Here is a 17,637-nt window from a genome sequence, read left to right as displayed (position 1 = left end):
AATCATGAATATAAAATAACATAAAAAATAACCACTATAAGGCCAGGTGCAGTGGTCTTAATACTAGCACTTTGGGAGGCCAAGCCAGGAGGATCACTTGAGCCCAGGAGTTCGTGACCAGCCTGGGCACTTTAGAGAGACTTCATCTCTACAAAAAAATAAAAAGTAAGTTAGCTTGGCATAGTGGCATGCACCTGTGGTCCCAGTAACTCAGGAATCTGAGGTGGGAGGATCACTTGAACCTAGGAAGTCAAGGCTGCAGTGGCTGTGATCATGTCACTGCACTCCAGCATGGGTGACAGGGCAAGACCCCATCTCAAATAAATAAACACTATATTAACTATTTTTCTTAAAACTATATAGAATCTTAGAGTTGAAAAGGCTTAAGATCTCTAGTCTAACCAACTATAAAATGCACACTTTCCTTCAATATATCTCGGCCAAGTACAGCTGGCACTCTGTATCTGTGGATCCTGCATCAATGGATTCAATCAACCCTGGATAGAAAACATGTGGCAGGGGAAGGATCTGTACTAAACAGGTACAGACTTCTTCTGGTTATTATTCCCTAAATAATGTAGCATAATGACTATTTACATAGCACCCACATTGTAATATATAAGTAATCTTGAGATGATTAAAGTATATAAAAGGATGTAAGTTACATGCAAACAGTCTACCATTTTATATTAGAAACTTAAGCATCTGTGTATTTTGATATCTGTGAGGGGCTCAGGGCTTCTGCAACCAATCCTCCGCAGATATCAAGGGACAACTGTAATTGTCCAGCCTTGGCTTAAACACCCTAGTGACGGAAGATCTCTGGAAACCTATTATCCTGTTCTGGATAATTCTCAATTCTTAATAGCTCTTGATTCTATGCTTGCAGCAATCTAATTCTTCTTTTATAAGGAAGCCCCTCAAATATTTAAGGAAAGCAAACTCATCCCACGGAATCATCTATTCTCCAAATTAAATAATCCAAGTTCTTTCAGCAGTAGCTCCTGTGACCAGGTTTCAGATGGCTCCACCATTCTGAATGCACTAAATCCTCTAGATGTATATTGATTTTCTATTGTTTCTATAACAAATTATCACAAATTTAGTGGTTTAAAACAAAACCAATTTATTATCTTTAGGTCGCAGGTCTGATACAAGTCTCACTGGGTTAAAATCAAGGTGTCAACGGGGCTGTGTTCCCTTCTAGAGGCTGTAAGTAGTAAATTCATTTTCTGCCTTTTCTAGCTTCAAAAGAACATCTGAATTCCTTGGCTCATGGCTCCCTTCGTCCATCTTCAGAATAAACAACATTACATCTCTCTTGCTATTATTTTATAATCACATCTTCTTACCCTGACCTCTGCCAGGAAAAGTACTTTTGCAGACTAGTGATTATGTCCACGTGGGTAATCCAGGCTAATTTCCCCATCCTTAACCTTAATCACATCTGCAAAATCCCTTTTTTATTTTTATTTTATTTTTGGGACAGAGTCTCTCTCTGTAGCCCAGGCTGGAGTGCAGTGGCACGATCTCAGCTCACTGCAACCTCCACCTCCCAGGTTGAAGCGATTCTCCCGCCTCGGCCTCCCCAAGTAGCTGGGACTACAGGTATGTGGCACCATGCCCAGCTAATTTTTGAATTTTAATAGAGATGGGGTTTCACTAAAACCCGGTCGATTTGGCCAGGCTGGTCTCTCAAACTCCCGATGTGTGGACCTCATGATCCCCCCGCCTCAGCCTCTCAAAGTCCTGGAATTATAGGCACGAGACACTGTGCCTGGTCCAAATCCCTTTTTTAAATGTAAGGTAGCACATTCATAAATTCTGGAGATTAGGGCATGACTACAGAAAATGTCTTCCCATTTTTCCTTGTTGCTTTAAAGTAGAATGCTCCAACAAACATGGCATTCCAAGAATGGCCAGCATTAAGTAAAAGACAATTGTCACCCTCCTCATTCCAGATATTATACTTCTATCTGGACTAAGATCCAAAGTGTTTACCTAATCATACTCCTAATTCTTACTGTCTTGTCTAATTCTTTACTAAAACACCTACACTTTCTCTGTAAACACAGATTCTAAGCCACTCTTGCCTCATCCTTTACTTGGTAGTTTTTTTTTTAATTGCATTTTTACTTGGTAGTTTTTAAAAACCCAAATATAAGAACTTATGTTCATCCCTGTTAAATGTGATCTTGTCAGCTGGGTGTGGTGGCTCACACTTGTAATCCCAGCACTTTGGGAGGCCAAGGCCTGAAGTCAGGAGTTCAAGATCAGTGTGTCCAGCATAGTAAAACCTCATCTCTACTAAAAATATAAAATTAGAACAAGACTCTGTCTCAAAATAAATAAATACATAAACAAATTTGGTCTTGTTAGATTTTCCCTAACTAGATTTTTTTGGATCTTAATTCTAACAATCTATCTGCTATACTCCCAACTGTGTCATGCACACCTATTTGTGTTCCCATTATATCATCACTGATAGAAATTATGAAGAGGAAAGAGTATAAAAAGAGTCCTATAGCACGTCAGAAATCTCCCTGAAGGTCAGTGATCCTTGAATTTTAATGTGTACCCAAGTGATCCTTGAATTTCAATGTGCACAGAAATTCAAGGAGCTTCTGCGCCTTACCCCTAGAGATTATGATTTAGGAGGTCTGAGACAAGGCCCAGCCATCTGTTTTCATTGTCTTTCCCCAAGTGAATTTCAGATGGTTGGTCCGTAGACATTTGGAGAAACACTGCCCAGTGTGATACTCATCATAAGTCAACTCCTTTTGGGTATGGCCACTCTGGCATAATCCAACCAATTATCTTCACATCCTCCTCATGCTCTCTGCCACTTTTAAGAAGTTATCATAAGAAAGAAACCTATTCAAATGACTTGCCAAAATCCAGTTGTGCTGGTGTTATTGTATTTCCCTGCTTTACCAGTCCTGCCAGCCTATAAAGGAAGAAATAATGCAGACATGACTTGTCCTTAGTGAATCTGTTCAGTGTACTAACGACCAATTCTCCCTTATGCTCAGTGCCCACAATTTGCTCTTTTAGTTCCTGATCTAGAATCCTGCCAGGGTTTCAGGGTCAAGCTCACCAGCTGGTAGTTAACAGAACCAACTTTCTTCACCTTTGGAAAATTGCAACTGCCTTTATCTGTCTACAGTCATTTGTAAAAGCTGCTATTTTTAACCCATTTATTTCTAGTGTTCCATTATTAGAATGCTAAGCTTGTGGGAATTATTTATATGCTACTGCTCAAGGTCATCACTAAGTTCTGATTTTTCACCAAAAAAATTTGCAACCTCCAGCATAAATGGGTTAAAAGCCCTCAAAAATCAGGGACAGTTGCAAGTTCTTTCTGAAGCTATACTGGAATGTAATGCAGCCAGGCGTGAATATCTGAATCCATGTTGAAAATCTTTACCATGTGGAGTATTCATTCTCCCTTACCAATGATCACTCTACTCATTTTCAGTAGGAAGATCGTTTCCCTTGACATAAAGGACAGAAGCGAAACAGATTTTTCAGAGTCCTACTTTCTCTATATCATGTATCAATAGTACATTATCAGTTCCAAACAGCAGATCTATCCATCCTTTTCATCTTTTTCTTGCTCTAAACATAACTTTAAGTACATAAATCTTCCTTAGCAATTCTTACACGCTTCTATCCATTAGTGGCTTTAGTTTTCTTGTTGCTGTTCTTATAAGCATAAGCCATTCTCTTTCATTTTTTTTTCTTTTTGAGATGGAGTCTCACTCTATCACCCAGGCTGGAGTGCCGTGGCACAATCTCGGCTTACTGCAGCCTCTGCCCCCCAGGTTCAAGTGATTCTCCTACCTCAGTCTCCCAAGTAGCTAGGACTACAGGTACCTGCCACCACACCCAGCTAATTTTGCATTTTTAGTAGACATGGGGTTTCACCATGTTGGCCAGGCTGGTCTTGATTTCCTGACCTCATGATCTACCCACCTCAGCCTCCCAAAGTGCTGGGACTACAGGCGTGAGCCACCATGCTCAGCCAAGAAATGCAAATTCTGAGGCTCAAGCAATCCTCCCACCTCAGTCTCCCAAAGTGCTGGGATTACAGGCATGAGCTACTGCAACTGGCCATTTAATTTAAAAAAAAAAAACGTTACTGGAGGCCACCCCTTGTTTCTTTTGTAAGCAGGAATATAATAAATACCACCATATTGATAAAATACTATTTGCTTTAAATATATCTGTGATAATCTACTTCTTAGAAGTGGAAAAAATAAAATCATTCAAATGGACTCAATTGTATATTCTAGTGTGAATTATGAGATAATTGACATCAATCAATTTTATGGGCAGTATATTGATGTTTGTTCCACAAACAAAGAAGTTCTAAGGTAGAGATATTTACAAGGTCTAAGTTGAAAGCTATATGTAGAACATGGCACTAGAGAAATCACAGAATTTATATTTGAAATGCAGAATATTCTGAAGATATATGTAACTACTTTTAATTGAGATGTGTAACAAATAAATAGTTTAAAAAGCAATTTCTACCCCGCCTGGCTTGCACAGCATATCTCAACTCTAAAAGATGCCAATAAGAGAAAGTAACATAATAATAAAAGAAAATAATGAAATGAACCGTAAACATAATTTTCTGAAGACATCTGGGATATGAAAAGAGTATACTGCATATACAACTATGAATTCTTTATTCTTAGGAAATGAATAGGTAAAATATGTTACTCATTACTACAAATAAAACAATAAAACAGCACACTAAACTGGAAATATATTAATTCTTCAATAATGGGAACAGTGACATATTTCTGCTAAATAGTTTTCTGGCTAAAATTAGTTATAAAAAGTAGAGTTTGAGCAGAATAATTCTATTTTTAAAAACAGTATCTTCTGTTTCTAATATGGAATATAAATACCTCATAAATAGTAACATTAATATTATTAAAATTATCAAATAAGTGATAAAAATAGACAACACAAATCTTAATGTAAAAATATAAACTTTGCCGGGCGCGGTGGCTCAAGCCTGTAATCCCAGCACTTTGGGAGGCCGAGGCGGGTGGATCACAAGGTCAAGAGATCGAGACCATCCTGGTCAACATGGTGAAACCCCGTCTCTACTAAAAATACAAAAAATTAGCTGGGCATGGTGGTGTGTGCCTATAATCCCAGCTACTCAGGAGGCTGAGGCAGGAGAATTGCCTGAACCCAGGAGGTGGAGGTTGTGGTGAGCCGAGATGGCACCATTGCACTCCAGCCTGGGTGACAAGAGCGAAACTCCGTCTCAAAAAAAAAAAAAAATATATAAACTTTGATTCACAGGTTCTGAGGGTTAGGGAAATATATAAACATAAGCTTTCAGAGGAAGGATTTGGTGGTAAGATATATAACCACATTCAGAAAATATACTTCTTATTCCTATTTCTGTTACTCAAAACTCTCAGTAAAGTGAGAATCCCTCAGCTTTTGGAAGTCTGTTTCTCTGTACCAAAATTGAACCAGAAGATGACACATCAGTGAGAAATGCTTTGATGACTGACTAGAAAATGACTGTAAGTGTTTATAAACCCAGTATGTCATCATCATCATCATCATCATCATCATCCCGTTTATACTTCCATTTGCTCAGTTAGTTATCTTGTTAGCAACACAGATACTATATAAAATCATCCTACTCTTTTTCACTTCCTGGCTCTTTATCATTCCATCCAGCTTCAACAATCTTCAGCTTATTTGGGGCTAATAAACATGCTCACCCAAAGAAAGTGAGGGTTTACAATGTAATGTTCTGGGATGCTGTAGGCTTCTTAGGGTAAAGACATCTCATAAATATAAACAGTTATGCTTAGAACCCATGATTGCTTGGGAGGCTGAGGTAGGAGAATTGCTTGAACCAGTACCAGAAAGGCAGAGGCTGCAGTGAGCCGAGATTGTACTACTGCACTCTAGCCTGGGCTACAGAGCAAGACTCCATCTCAAAACAAAAACAAACAAACAAACAAAAACCATGGTTGTAATTTGAGATTACAGAAGTTCCTTACTATACTTTATTTAACAGTATTAACAAAGTTTTATGTTTTCACCTCAGTTTTGACACATAAGAATACTACAGTAATGACTTTTTTCACTCAACAAAGAAAACAGTTTCTAAAAAGGAGGCTATTTCTCTCCCTTTTGTCATTGACCAGAAGATATGCCATCTTTTTACATTTTATTCCACAAGGAAGAAGGTTCATCATAATTGAAATGACCCTATTCTAGGACCATTCTAAAATGCACATATCCGCCTCAAAAAATCTCCGGAAACCTAGTCAATTCTCTTTCTCTGACCATCATGCCTTACATGGAGCTAATAATGAATGTCTGCTACTGATTGAGGGACTTTAAAAAAGATGACAGTTCAAGGGTGAACTAACTTGCTTTGTTAGGGCAAAACTAACTCCTTTCGTCATTTACTCATTCAACAAGTATTTATTAAGCAGCTATAAATTGCTTCAATCATTCAATATGTACACAAAATGTAAAAAATATAATAAATATTTCTACATTCCCCTTTTTTGAAAAATTCCTACCATGCACTTCACATACAGTTTTATGCATGCAAATGAACTTACCTCTCTTACAGATAGTTGTGGTGGGAAGGAGACTGAAAATACCAAGCTGGTGAATTCAAACCCAGAGGCCTCAACCTTTTGGCACACCTAAAAAAGTATTACAATTGTGTAAATTCCCAGGAATTGCCGAAAATATCACTTACTCTAATCTTCATAACATGAATTTCTGGTCCAGGAGCTGACATGGCAAAAATTCCAAACTTTCACATTTGACAATGGAACACTCACAAATATCTTGAGATTAAATATTGCCTAACTATGACCCTGAAGACTAATACCACAAGGAAACAAAACAGCCAGGAGTGACATCTGCAGAATAAACTATTAAGTGTCAAAATAGCTTTCTATTAGGTCACCTTCTAATTTTCAAACAAAATAAACCCAAACATAGCACTCTTGACAGAAGAAAACAAAAGGCAATCCCACATTCAATCACTTAACTTTTTTATTTTCTTTGAGACGGAGTCTAGCTCTGTCGCCCAGACTGGAGTGCAGTGGTGCGATCTCGGCTCACTGCAACCTCCACCTCCTGGGTTCAAGCAATTCTCCTGTCTCAGCCTCCTGAGTAGCTGGGATTACAGGTGCCTGCCACCACACCCAGCTAATTTTTGTATTTTTAGTAGAGACAGGGTTTCACTGTGTTGGCCAGGCTGGTCTTGAACTCCTAGCATCATGATCCATCTGCCTTGGCCTCCCAAAGTGCTGGGATTACAAGCATGAGCCACTGTGCCCAATGAAATCATTTACGTTCTAAAAGGCTGTACTCTCCTGGACAATAATAAATATGATTAGAAATGAACTTTTCTGTCACTTAGCTATGTTAAACAGCAAAATGAAAACAAACTGCTATATTTTTCTTCAATTAAATAGCACTTATGACTGAAATACATGAATACCCATTTTATTAATTTCCAGATGTCAATTAAAAAGTAATTTGAAATAGTAGGCTTTTGCTTTAAAAAAAATTAAGAAAATATTTTAATGATCCAATTGTGTAAAACAAGTTGAATATGAACGGCAGTGTTCCTTTCAATATAAGAATTCTTGAAGCTAGGCATGGTGACCTGTGCCTGTAGTCCCAGCTACTTGGGAGGCTAAGGTGTGAGAATCACTTGAGCTCGGAGGTGGAGGTTGCAGTGAGCTGATTTTGTACCACTGCACTCCAGCCTGGGTGACAGAGCGAGATCCTGTCTCAAAAACAAAAACAAAAAACAGAAGGCCAGGAGCAGTGGCTCACACCTGTAATTCCAGCACTTTGGGAGGCCAAGTTGGGCAGATTACCTAAACTCAAGATTTCAAGACTAGCCTGGCCAACATGGTGAAACTCCGTCTCTACTAAAAATACAAAAATAAGCTGGGAGTAGTGGCATATTCCTGTAATCCCAGCTACTTAGGAGGCTGAGGCAGGTGAATCACTTGAACCTGGGAGGTGGAGGTTGCAGAGAGCTGAGATTGCACCATTGCACTCCAGCCTGGCTGACAAGAGCAAAACCCTGTCTCAAAAAAAAAAAAAGAGGAAAAAAAAGTTCTTGGCCTTAGCCAGATGCAGGGGCACACACCTATAATCCCAGCACTTTGGGAGGCCAAGGCAGGAGGATCACTTGAGGCCAGGAATTCAAGACCAGCACAGTAACATAAGGAGACCCTGCCTCTACAAAAAGATTAAAAAATTGGGTGTGCACGGTGGTACATTCCTGTAGCCTTAGCAACTCAGAAGGCTGATATAGGAGGATTGCTTGAGCCCAAGAGCTAGAGGCTGCAGTGAGCTGTGATTGGACCACAGCACTCCACCCTAGGCAATGGAATGGAACCCTACTCCCCACCCCCGGCCAAAAAAAGAACTGTCTTGTCTCCAAAAAAGAAAAGAAAGAATTCTTGGCAAAATCTCCATGTAATTGCACCTATAATGAAAAACAGGTTATTTACCTTTTTAACGAAATCTTTCTCACAGAATTCTTGAAGAATTCCTAGGCATATATTACATACATTTAAATTTGAGATCTTGGAAGCAATGCTTCCATCTTGACTGACAGAAATCCTTCCCTCTCCATTCTGACTTAGATTATCAACACTATCTTCCAGTTCTTGCAGTCGAATTTTCTTGGGAGGTGGGTTCATAACTTCCAAAATTAATTCATCTTTTTCAGTTTCCAGAAATTTCTGTAGTTCACTGAGCAACTCCTGAAAAGTTAATAAAAGAAAAGGTAATGACCCACTGAGAATGCCCTTAAGGCTTTCTAGGTAAGATGAAACAAGAAAATACAAGTGAAAATTAGGAGATATCACAGATTTTACATTGACATATCAGCTCTGAAGCAATCCAGTTATTTTATTAGACAGCATTGGCTTTTATGGAATTTAAAGGAGAATTACCTATCTCTATTATATATACATGAATACGTTTCAAAAGAGTTCCATATATCAGGGAATATATTCCTAGGCATATATTACATACATTTAAATTTGAGATCTTGGAAGCAATGCTTCCATCTTGACTGACAGAAATCCTTCCCTCTCCATTCTGACTTAGATTATCAACACTATCTTCCAGTTCTTGCAGTCGAATTTTCTCGGGAAATTAATTCATCTTTTTTGGTTTCCAGCTTCCAACTTAAAAGTCATTAAAACTAAGGGAGAAAGGCTCCATAAACCAATTTATTAATTTGTAGTTCTGTTGTGAGTCATTCACTTGCTAATTTCAGTAAAAACAAACTTCAATTCTAGTGATTAACATATAAAAATACAAACTGAATCTCCATCTTTGCTAGGTTATTTAATAACCTCATAATGACTAAAAGCTCACAAGTATAATATTTATTTAATATAAAATCTGATCATTAGGGTAGTCTATTAAGTAAAAATAATTTGGAAACAATTTACTAAGAAAGGTACACAAATGCTGACAATGCTGAAAGTTAGCATATGTTTACAAACCATTTATATATATTAATAGAAAGATGTGCTCTACTATATTCTAGTTTGCCTAATTTCTGTCATTTCTTGTATTAGAATGTAAAAACTTGTATTTCTTTGAAACCATTCTCACATTTCTCTCATTCAGATATTCCTCTCATCTAAATACTCAGAGGATTTTCCTGTTTTGTTTAGACAGGTTTTGTTATCCCATTGTTGAATAAATTTCTTTTTAAAATTCATTCAGATGACAATTTACTGACTCTAAAGGGAAAAAAATCTTTCACTCAAGCAAATTTAAGTTTATTTTATTGAGAAATTAGCTCTCCTGCTTTAATAGAGAAATACAGACACATATATATACAGGTACATTTTGACTCACACAAATGTTTGTTGTTACCTAAGATCTATAATATCAGTATAACACAGTGTGTATACAGATGTGCATGTATATACATAGCTACATGAATAGAACAGGTCGAAATTTAAGAACATTTCAAAAAAACTGTCCTAATATTCTTATATATTTATTTACATAAAATGAAACAAACAAAAGTTGATAACAGTCTCTTAATATAAATTTAAAATCTAATAACAGAATAGGTTATAATGTGTCTGAAAAAAATGTGTAAGCAGGGTTACATAAAACCAGTCTTATTATTTTATAGTCATATTGCACATAAATGAGTATACACATATTTAAATCATCATAGCACAAGCACCATTTCTGGTTTTCTTTTTTTTTTTTTCTTTTGAGATGGAGTCTTACTGTTGCCCAGGCTCGAGTGGAGTGGCATGATCTTGGCTCACTGCAACCTCCGTCCCCTGGATTCAAGCGATTTTCCTGCCTCAGCCTCCTGAGTAGCTGAGATTACAGGCACCTGCCACCGCACTCGGCTAATTTTGTATTTTTAGTAGAGACAGGGTTTCACCATCTTGGCCAGGCTGGTCTTGAACTCCTGACCTCTGATCCACCCACCTCAGCCTCCCAAAGTGCTGGGATTACAGGCATGAGCTACTGCACCTGGCCGATTTCTGGTTTTCAAAGTGTTTCCACATACTTTATTAGGTACTGTCTTTTAAAGTCCTGTGAGGTGGGTATTATCATCATTCCCATTTACAGAGGAGTAAACTGAAGCTGGAAAGTGGTGGAACTGGGATTCAAATCCATGTCTTGTAGCTCCAAATCCTAGGTTTTGAATTCAGACAGACTGTTCAAATCCTAGCTGGCTCACTTAATAGCTGTGTAACTTTGGGCAGGTTGCTTAACCTCTCTGTATCTCAGTTTCTTCATCTGAAAATAGAGACAATCATAGTATGTACTTACCTAATCAGTTATTATGAGAATTATATGAGAGTTTGACATATAGTTATGATAATTGAATACAGCATATTATAGCATACTACTAACTCCTGGACAATTTTTTAAATTACAAGAAATTGTGTGTGTGTATGTGTTGTATGCGTGCTGTTTATAATGTATATATTTACATATGTATTATTACTATCTGCCTCTAAAAAGAATATGACTTCTAGAATCAAACATTTCAAGTTACATATCTTATGCAAAAAAGTATTATATTAAATGTCAAAGCTCTCTGTATATTACCATAAATGTCAAAGATCTCTGTATATTACTTTTGTCATTAATAGCAGTAACAATGACAATAAGCATTTATTTTTAGAGGGTTCCAAATATCTATTCATAAATACAAATGGAAATATAGAAAATAGGAAAAACAGAAAAAGGCAACCATACCCACAATACTTCCACTTAGTAGGACATGTAAGGAGGAAGCAATATTTTGTGATATTCTGTTCAGATATCTTTTAAACATCTATACAAATGTTAAATGCACCAGGGAGTTCCTCCACAAAGATCCCACTACACTAAATGTTAGACAGCTAGATAGAATCACTTAAGAAGGAATTTAACATTTCTGAGATTCTTCCAAAATTATGATTACCACTTTATAGCTTTTTTAAAATAAAAAAAGATTTATGGATAGATACTTGCTCTCAAAAGTAAAGGCATTCATTGTAAAATATAGAGAAGCTTCCCTTAACTTGAAAAAAAAGAAAAGAAAATACCTTGTATGGAAGTTTGTAAGGTGCATGAAAATCCACACCACAGAATCTGAAGATACATCTTGGACAAGTACCAGTATTGAGCAACAACTGGGCCACACGCTTGCTTTCCTCGGTCAGTGGGAACATACTGAACAATTACAACTAGAAAGACAAAAGTAAAACTAATGAGCAGCTTCTGCATTTTACTGTCACAGACAAATAAGTCATAATGTTTAGGGATAAAGACTAGCTTTTATTTGAAAAACACTATTGTGTACTCTCTAACCAAGCCCCTTTCATTATATACATATTCTAAAATACAAACTTGAAGGAAGTTTATAAGATGGATCCAGTAGAGGTTTCTAATTGTCAAGGAATTTCATTTAGCATTCTGAATTATGATACATCAATATAACTAAGTTGAGCAAAAGACATAAAAATAATCAAGAATGGTTGCTTCTGAGGAGGATAATGAAAACAGAAGTACCGAGTGAAATTTTGCTTTTTCTTTTGTACTATTCATTATTGTACAAAGTTAATTCATTAAACTTTTCCTATCAGAAATTAAAAACGAGTTTGATGGTATTTGGGCTAAGAAACCCATACCCCAAAATGAAAGCCTCAGCAGCAGCCTCAGAAGCAAATGTTTTTCTCTAACCTTCTGCCCTCTTGTCTCTCAGTCCCATTCTCCCCCAGACTAGCCACAGAAAAAAACTACAGTCCCTCTTCCTCAAGGTGAGTCATAGAAACCAGAACCCCCTTTCCCTAAAGCCAGCCATAAAATCTAAAAATATTACTCAAATTTGGCTGAGTGTAGTGGCTCGCACCTGTAATCCCAGCACTTTGCGAGGCTGAAGTGGGTGGATCACCTGAGGTCAGGAGTTTGAGACCAGCCTGGCCAAGATGGTGAAATCCTGTCTCTACTAAAAATACAAAAAAATAAAAATTAGCCGGGCATGATGCTGGGCGCCTGTAATCCCAGCTACTTGGGAGGCTGAGGCAGGAGAATCACTTGAACCTGGGAGGTTCATATATATATATATATATATATATATATATATATATGTACACACACACACACACACACACACACACACACAAACTCAAATTTTCCCTCCACTTTTCTGAGTAAAAAAAAAACTGACCATGAAAAATGAGGCAAGGTGCAGTGGCTCACACCTGTAGTCTCACCACTTTGTGGGGCCAAGGTGGAGGATCGTTTGAGGCCAGGAGTTTGAGACCAGCCTGGGCAACACCATGAGACCCTGTCTCTACAAAAAAATTGAAAAATTAGCTGGGCATGGTGGTGCCCGCCTGTAGTCACAGCTACTCAGAAGACTGAGGTGGGAGGATTGCTTGAGCCCAAGAGGTAGAGGTTGTAGTGAATCAAGATCATGCCACTGTACTCCAACCTGGGTGACAGTGCAAGACCCTGTCTCTAAAAAGCAAAGGAAAAAAAAAAAGAAGACGACGAATTATCTGACCTCTCTTTGACTGTAGGTCAAAAGACCCTCCATTCCACAACAGGTCCTGCCCTACACCTAGAAGGAAAGAATGCATGCTCTGAGAGGCCGAGAAGAACCTAGACAGACAGGCTTGCTGGGTTTCCCCATTCAGTTAATTATCCTTTTTTGTCCAATCATATTTCTACGTGCTGCCCATACTTTGACAAAACTAAACATAAAAATGGACAATTTCCTGTTTTCATGTCTTCATTCTGAAGGCTCCTGTATACACATTACATAAACGTGTATGCCTTTTCTCCCATTAATCAATTTGCCTGATGTCAGTGATTTTTGGTGGCTAGGGGCCTTGGCATTCAGACTAGACAAAAAAATCAGATCAGTCTTCATTATATAATATATAATACTTGACTACACTTAATGATAATTTAGTAGTCAACTATTTAAAACAAATTGAGGCCAGGCACAGTGGCTCACATCTGTAATCCCAGCACTTTGGGAGGACAAGGCAGAAGATCACTTAAGATCCGGAGTTCAAGACCAGCCTGGCCAACATGGAGAAACCCCATCTCTACTAAAAATACAAAAATTAGCCAGGTTTGGTGGTGGGCACCTGCACTCCAGCCTGGGTGTCGGAGCAAGATTCTGTCTCAAAACAACAATAACAACAAACAACGACAACTGATCAGCAGGTCCAAAAATATCAACTTTACTTTGATGATATGACTAAATGGCAACCCCCTGTTAACAAAATAAAAATCTGTCCCTTTTGGCTGGGCCCGGTGGCTCAAGCCTGTAATCCTAACACTTCGGGAGGCCGAGGCGGGTGGATCACGAGATCAAGAGATCATGGTGAAACCCCGTCTCTACTAAAAATACAAAAAAATTAGCTGGGCATGGTGGCGTGTGCCTGTAATCCCAGCTACTCAGGAGGCTGAGGCAGGAGAATTGCCTGAACCCAGGAGGCGGAGGTTGCAGTGAGCCGAGATTGCGCCATTGCACTCCAGCCTGGGTAACAAAAGCGAAACTCCCTCTCAAAAAAAAAAAAACTGTCCCTTTCATGAGTAAAATCTCCAACGAAAGGCTGGGCGCGGTGGCTCACATCTGTAATCCCAGCACTTTGGGAGGCTGAGGCAGGCAGATCACCTGAGGTCAGGAGTTCGAGACCAACCTGGCCAACAAGGTGAAACCCCATCTCCATTAAAAATACAAAAAATTAGCCAGGAGTGTTGGTGTGCACCTGTAATCCCAGCTACAGCTACTCAGGAGGCTGAGACAGGAGAACTGTTTGAAACCAGGAGGTGGAGGTTGTAGTGAGCCAAGATTGTACCACTGCACTCTAGCCTGGGCAACAAGAGTGAAACTCAGTCTTTCAAAAAAAAAAAAAAAACCCTCCAACAAAAACAAATTAAGTACAAAATATTTGAGTGCAACTGTTTGCTTAATTAAGTAACCAATTTTTGCAATTTAAACAAACTGACAAAAAAATACTATATAGAGAATAAGGGCAAATCTGTCTCCTGTTACCAGGAAGGAGGTGTACTAAAAATTCCAACAACCTAATTTGTTTAGCAAAACTAGATCTTCTAATTAATGAAACAGTCCATATTGCCTTAAAATGATATTTAAAGCAGTATTTTAGAAAATAATCAATGCATGGCAATCTTTTTCTTTTTTTTTGAGATGAAGTCTTGCTCTTGTCATCCAGGCTGGAGTGCAGTGGTGTGATCTTGGCTCATTGCAACCTCCGCTTCCCAAGTTCAAGGGATTCTTCTGCCTCAGCCTTCTGAGTAGCTGGGATTACAGACACGTGCCACCATGTCCAGCTAATTTTTGTACTTTTAGTAGAGACAGGGTTTCACCATGTTGTCAGGCTGGTCTCCAACTCCTGACCTCGTGATCTACCTGCCTCAGCCTCCCAAAGTGCTGGGATTACAGGCATGAGCCACCACGCCCAGCCAAAATAATCAATGCATGGCAATCTTATGGCAGATATAACTCTGGTCATACAGATGAAAGACAGTGGCATCTTGTAATTTGTGCAGTTTCATAATTCAAATGAACTTTCTTAAAATTTGTGGAAGGCTAAAGCTCTCCCCAATCTCTTAGTGTGAAGATGTGATTCTTCCAGTCTGCATTTTCTAAACCTCTAAAACTTACTACTTGCTTGCAAGTTTCTAAATGTTTGGGGCCACTTACCAAGATCCTTGACAAAAAATAATGAGGAAGACAGGTACATAGTTCTACAGAACTCTTCACCATAAAAATCGGTTCAGCAGCCAGGATTATTAAAAACAGACTGCCTCTGGCTGAATTCTGATTCTGGTGAAAATGTGAGTCAGCAGGGAGAAGAAAATCAGGCTTGTATGGAAACACATCATATAAGCTGACAAGGTGACAACTTTGAGACACCGGAATTGAGAAACATGTATTTAGGGTTGCCTAAGTAAATTTGGGCTCCAAGATATTTTCAAGAAAAAAGACAGAATATGTGGAAACAGCCTCTAAATAATGAAGATCTGGCCAGGCGCAGTGGCTCACACCTGTAATCCCAGCATTTTGGGAGGCCAAGGCAGGTGCATCACCTGATGTCTGGAGTTCAAGACTAGCCTGGTCAACATGGTAAAATTCCATCTCTACTAAAACATAAAAATTAGCTACTCAGGAGGCTGAGGCAAGAGAATCACTTGAATCCAGGAGGCAGAGGCTGCAGTGAGCAGAGATCGCACCACTGCACTCCAGCCTGGGCGACACAGCAAGACTACATCTCAAAAAAAAAAAAAAAAAAAAATCTGTGTGGTCAAGTCATTACTATTTACAAGTGATCTGAATCCCTTTTCCCAGCCCATTTAATCTAGTTTAATGCAGAGAAGAGATCAGATGCTGTGAGGGGCTGAATATAAGCATCTAAAGTGTATCCCTGACTACATACACTCTCCTCACAGAGAAACCGTTTCTGTTTCACCTGTTATTCTAAGTTATTTTTTCTCCATTAGTCAAGTTCAAGAATTTTACTTAATTCAGAAGTAATATTTAACTCAAAAAGAGACACAAACACACCCTCTTCAAATAAACAAATCAATAAGCACTTTAAAAGGACACTTAACGGAGATTTCCCTTGAGACTTAAATAGCTATATTAAAATTTATTTTATATTCTATTGCTGTAAAACAATGTTTATTTCCCCAATAAGTTCACAAGAACAAAGGTATCATACAAAGTGAATAAATGACATATTACAATATCCTGGGCCTGAGACGTTCCCAAACCTGATGAGAATTACTTCAGAACAAAAGTTCTGAGTAATTTGAAGAGGTCTAAAAATAGTCCTCAAATAAAAAGACCTTTTTTTGAATATGTATGTTAATAAACGAGCTACGAATTTACAAACCTCTCAACATTATTTTCCCCTAGCAACAATCTAGCAACTTCTCAAGAATATTAACATTAAAAGGAGAAAATACGTTACGCCTTAAATTTGGTTGTTTCATCTTGATGTAAGGAAATGTCACGATTGCTTAAGATATCAGAAATCGGTTGTCCACATTAGATTATGTTTGAAAGCAAGCCCTGAGAAAGGCACCCCACAATCTAAGTTTTCCAGTATTGGTTACCCTCAAGATGTTCGCTTTTCGTTTACGTGTTTGTTTTACAGAAATAACTCTGTAGCAAGTTGCTACAAAGCCGCCTTTTCTCGTATCAGGCTCCATAGGAGGACTGAATCCCTCCTTCCCAAAACAAGGATAACTAGTCCAGTCTCTGTCTTACTAGAGGAGAGGACTTTATTTTCACCTCTTGGACGATTGCAAAACAAGTCATCGAAAACGAGGAAAGGAGTAGGGCATGAAAAAAACTACCGAAACGACCAAACAAATGACATCCTAAGATCTTTTAAAACTCATTTCCCTACCGAAAGGTGTCATTCGTACCGCAGCATGGGGCTGGGGGTGTAGATTTACGGGGAAAGAGGTGATCACACTTCACTGGACTTCTGAAACATTCAGCTATGGAAGCTACTGTGGACTCTCGAAAAGTTCATCTCGAGATCTAACCTCAAGCCTCAGTTTTAGCCAAGCTAGCCCTTCCCCCTTCGGTCAGGTCCAACAAACTTCCCACTCACCCAACCTTTGCTAACAAAGCCGTTCCAGCTGGAGGGAAACGACCTCTCTCTCGCCACACCTCTTCTGCACCCAGTCTGCACCCCTTCACCTCTTACCTACCCACCTCACCTTCTACCCAGATGCCGGAGCCTGAGATTTAACCCCTTCCGGCCCTCGAAGGGAACAGGGAAGACTAAAGACAACGCACCTATTTGCGTCTAGCAATTCTGTTCCCCGAGGAAACGTGGGCTTTAGAACGAAAGTACCAGGCTGCTCTCGCTATGACTAAGTGAACTTCTCCCTTCTTGTTTGTAGGGAAATCTGTCAAACTATGTAGTTTGCCACCTTCCCCCACTTCCCCCGCGCGTGTAGAAATGCGTGGAGCTTTACTCCCAACCTGACCGGTCCAGTCCCTGATAAGCTTCGGGGGGGTGGGTGGGGGGGCGCTCCGAGGTCTAGGGCGTTGTAGCTGCT

General features: G+C 38.9%; 1 protein-coding gene across 13 annotated transcripts in view; it reads right to left on the bottom strand.

The window, feature by feature from the left end:
- The window catches only part of PUS10 (pseudouridine synthase 10), a 66,976-nt gene extending 49,388 nt beyond the window's left edge, over positions 1-17,588 (bottom strand). For 4 of the 13 annotated variants that reach the window (XR_013526597.1, XR_013526598.1, XM_008980650.5 and 1 more), the window contains exons 1-4: positions 17,293-17,358; positions 11,622-11,762; positions 8,544-8,798; positions 6,618-6,704 (exon numbers count right to left, since the gene is read on the bottom strand). Coding sequence is in view for 11 of the 13 variants with exons in the window: in XM_008980650.5 (XP_008978898.3) it covers positions 6,618-6,704; positions 8,544-8,798; positions 11,622-11,747 (468 nt within the window). In the remaining 2 variants the exon portion in view is untranslated. The other 9 variants (XM_008980652.5, XM_008980651.5, XM_008980648.5 and 6 more) reach the window with 9 other exon arrangements.
- Between the last annotated feature and the right edge of the window lie 49 nt (positions 17,589-17,637).

The sequence above is a fragment of the Callithrix jacchus genome, chromosome 14 (assembly GCF_049354715.1).
Source record: "Callithrix jacchus isolate 240 chromosome 14, calJac240_pri, whole genome shotgun sequence".
In the NCBI taxonomy this organism is placed as follows: Eukaryota; Metazoa; Chordata; class Mammalia; order Primates; family Cebidae; genus Callithrix; species Callithrix jacchus.
This window is presented reverse-complemented; position numbering and strand designations above follow the sequence as displayed.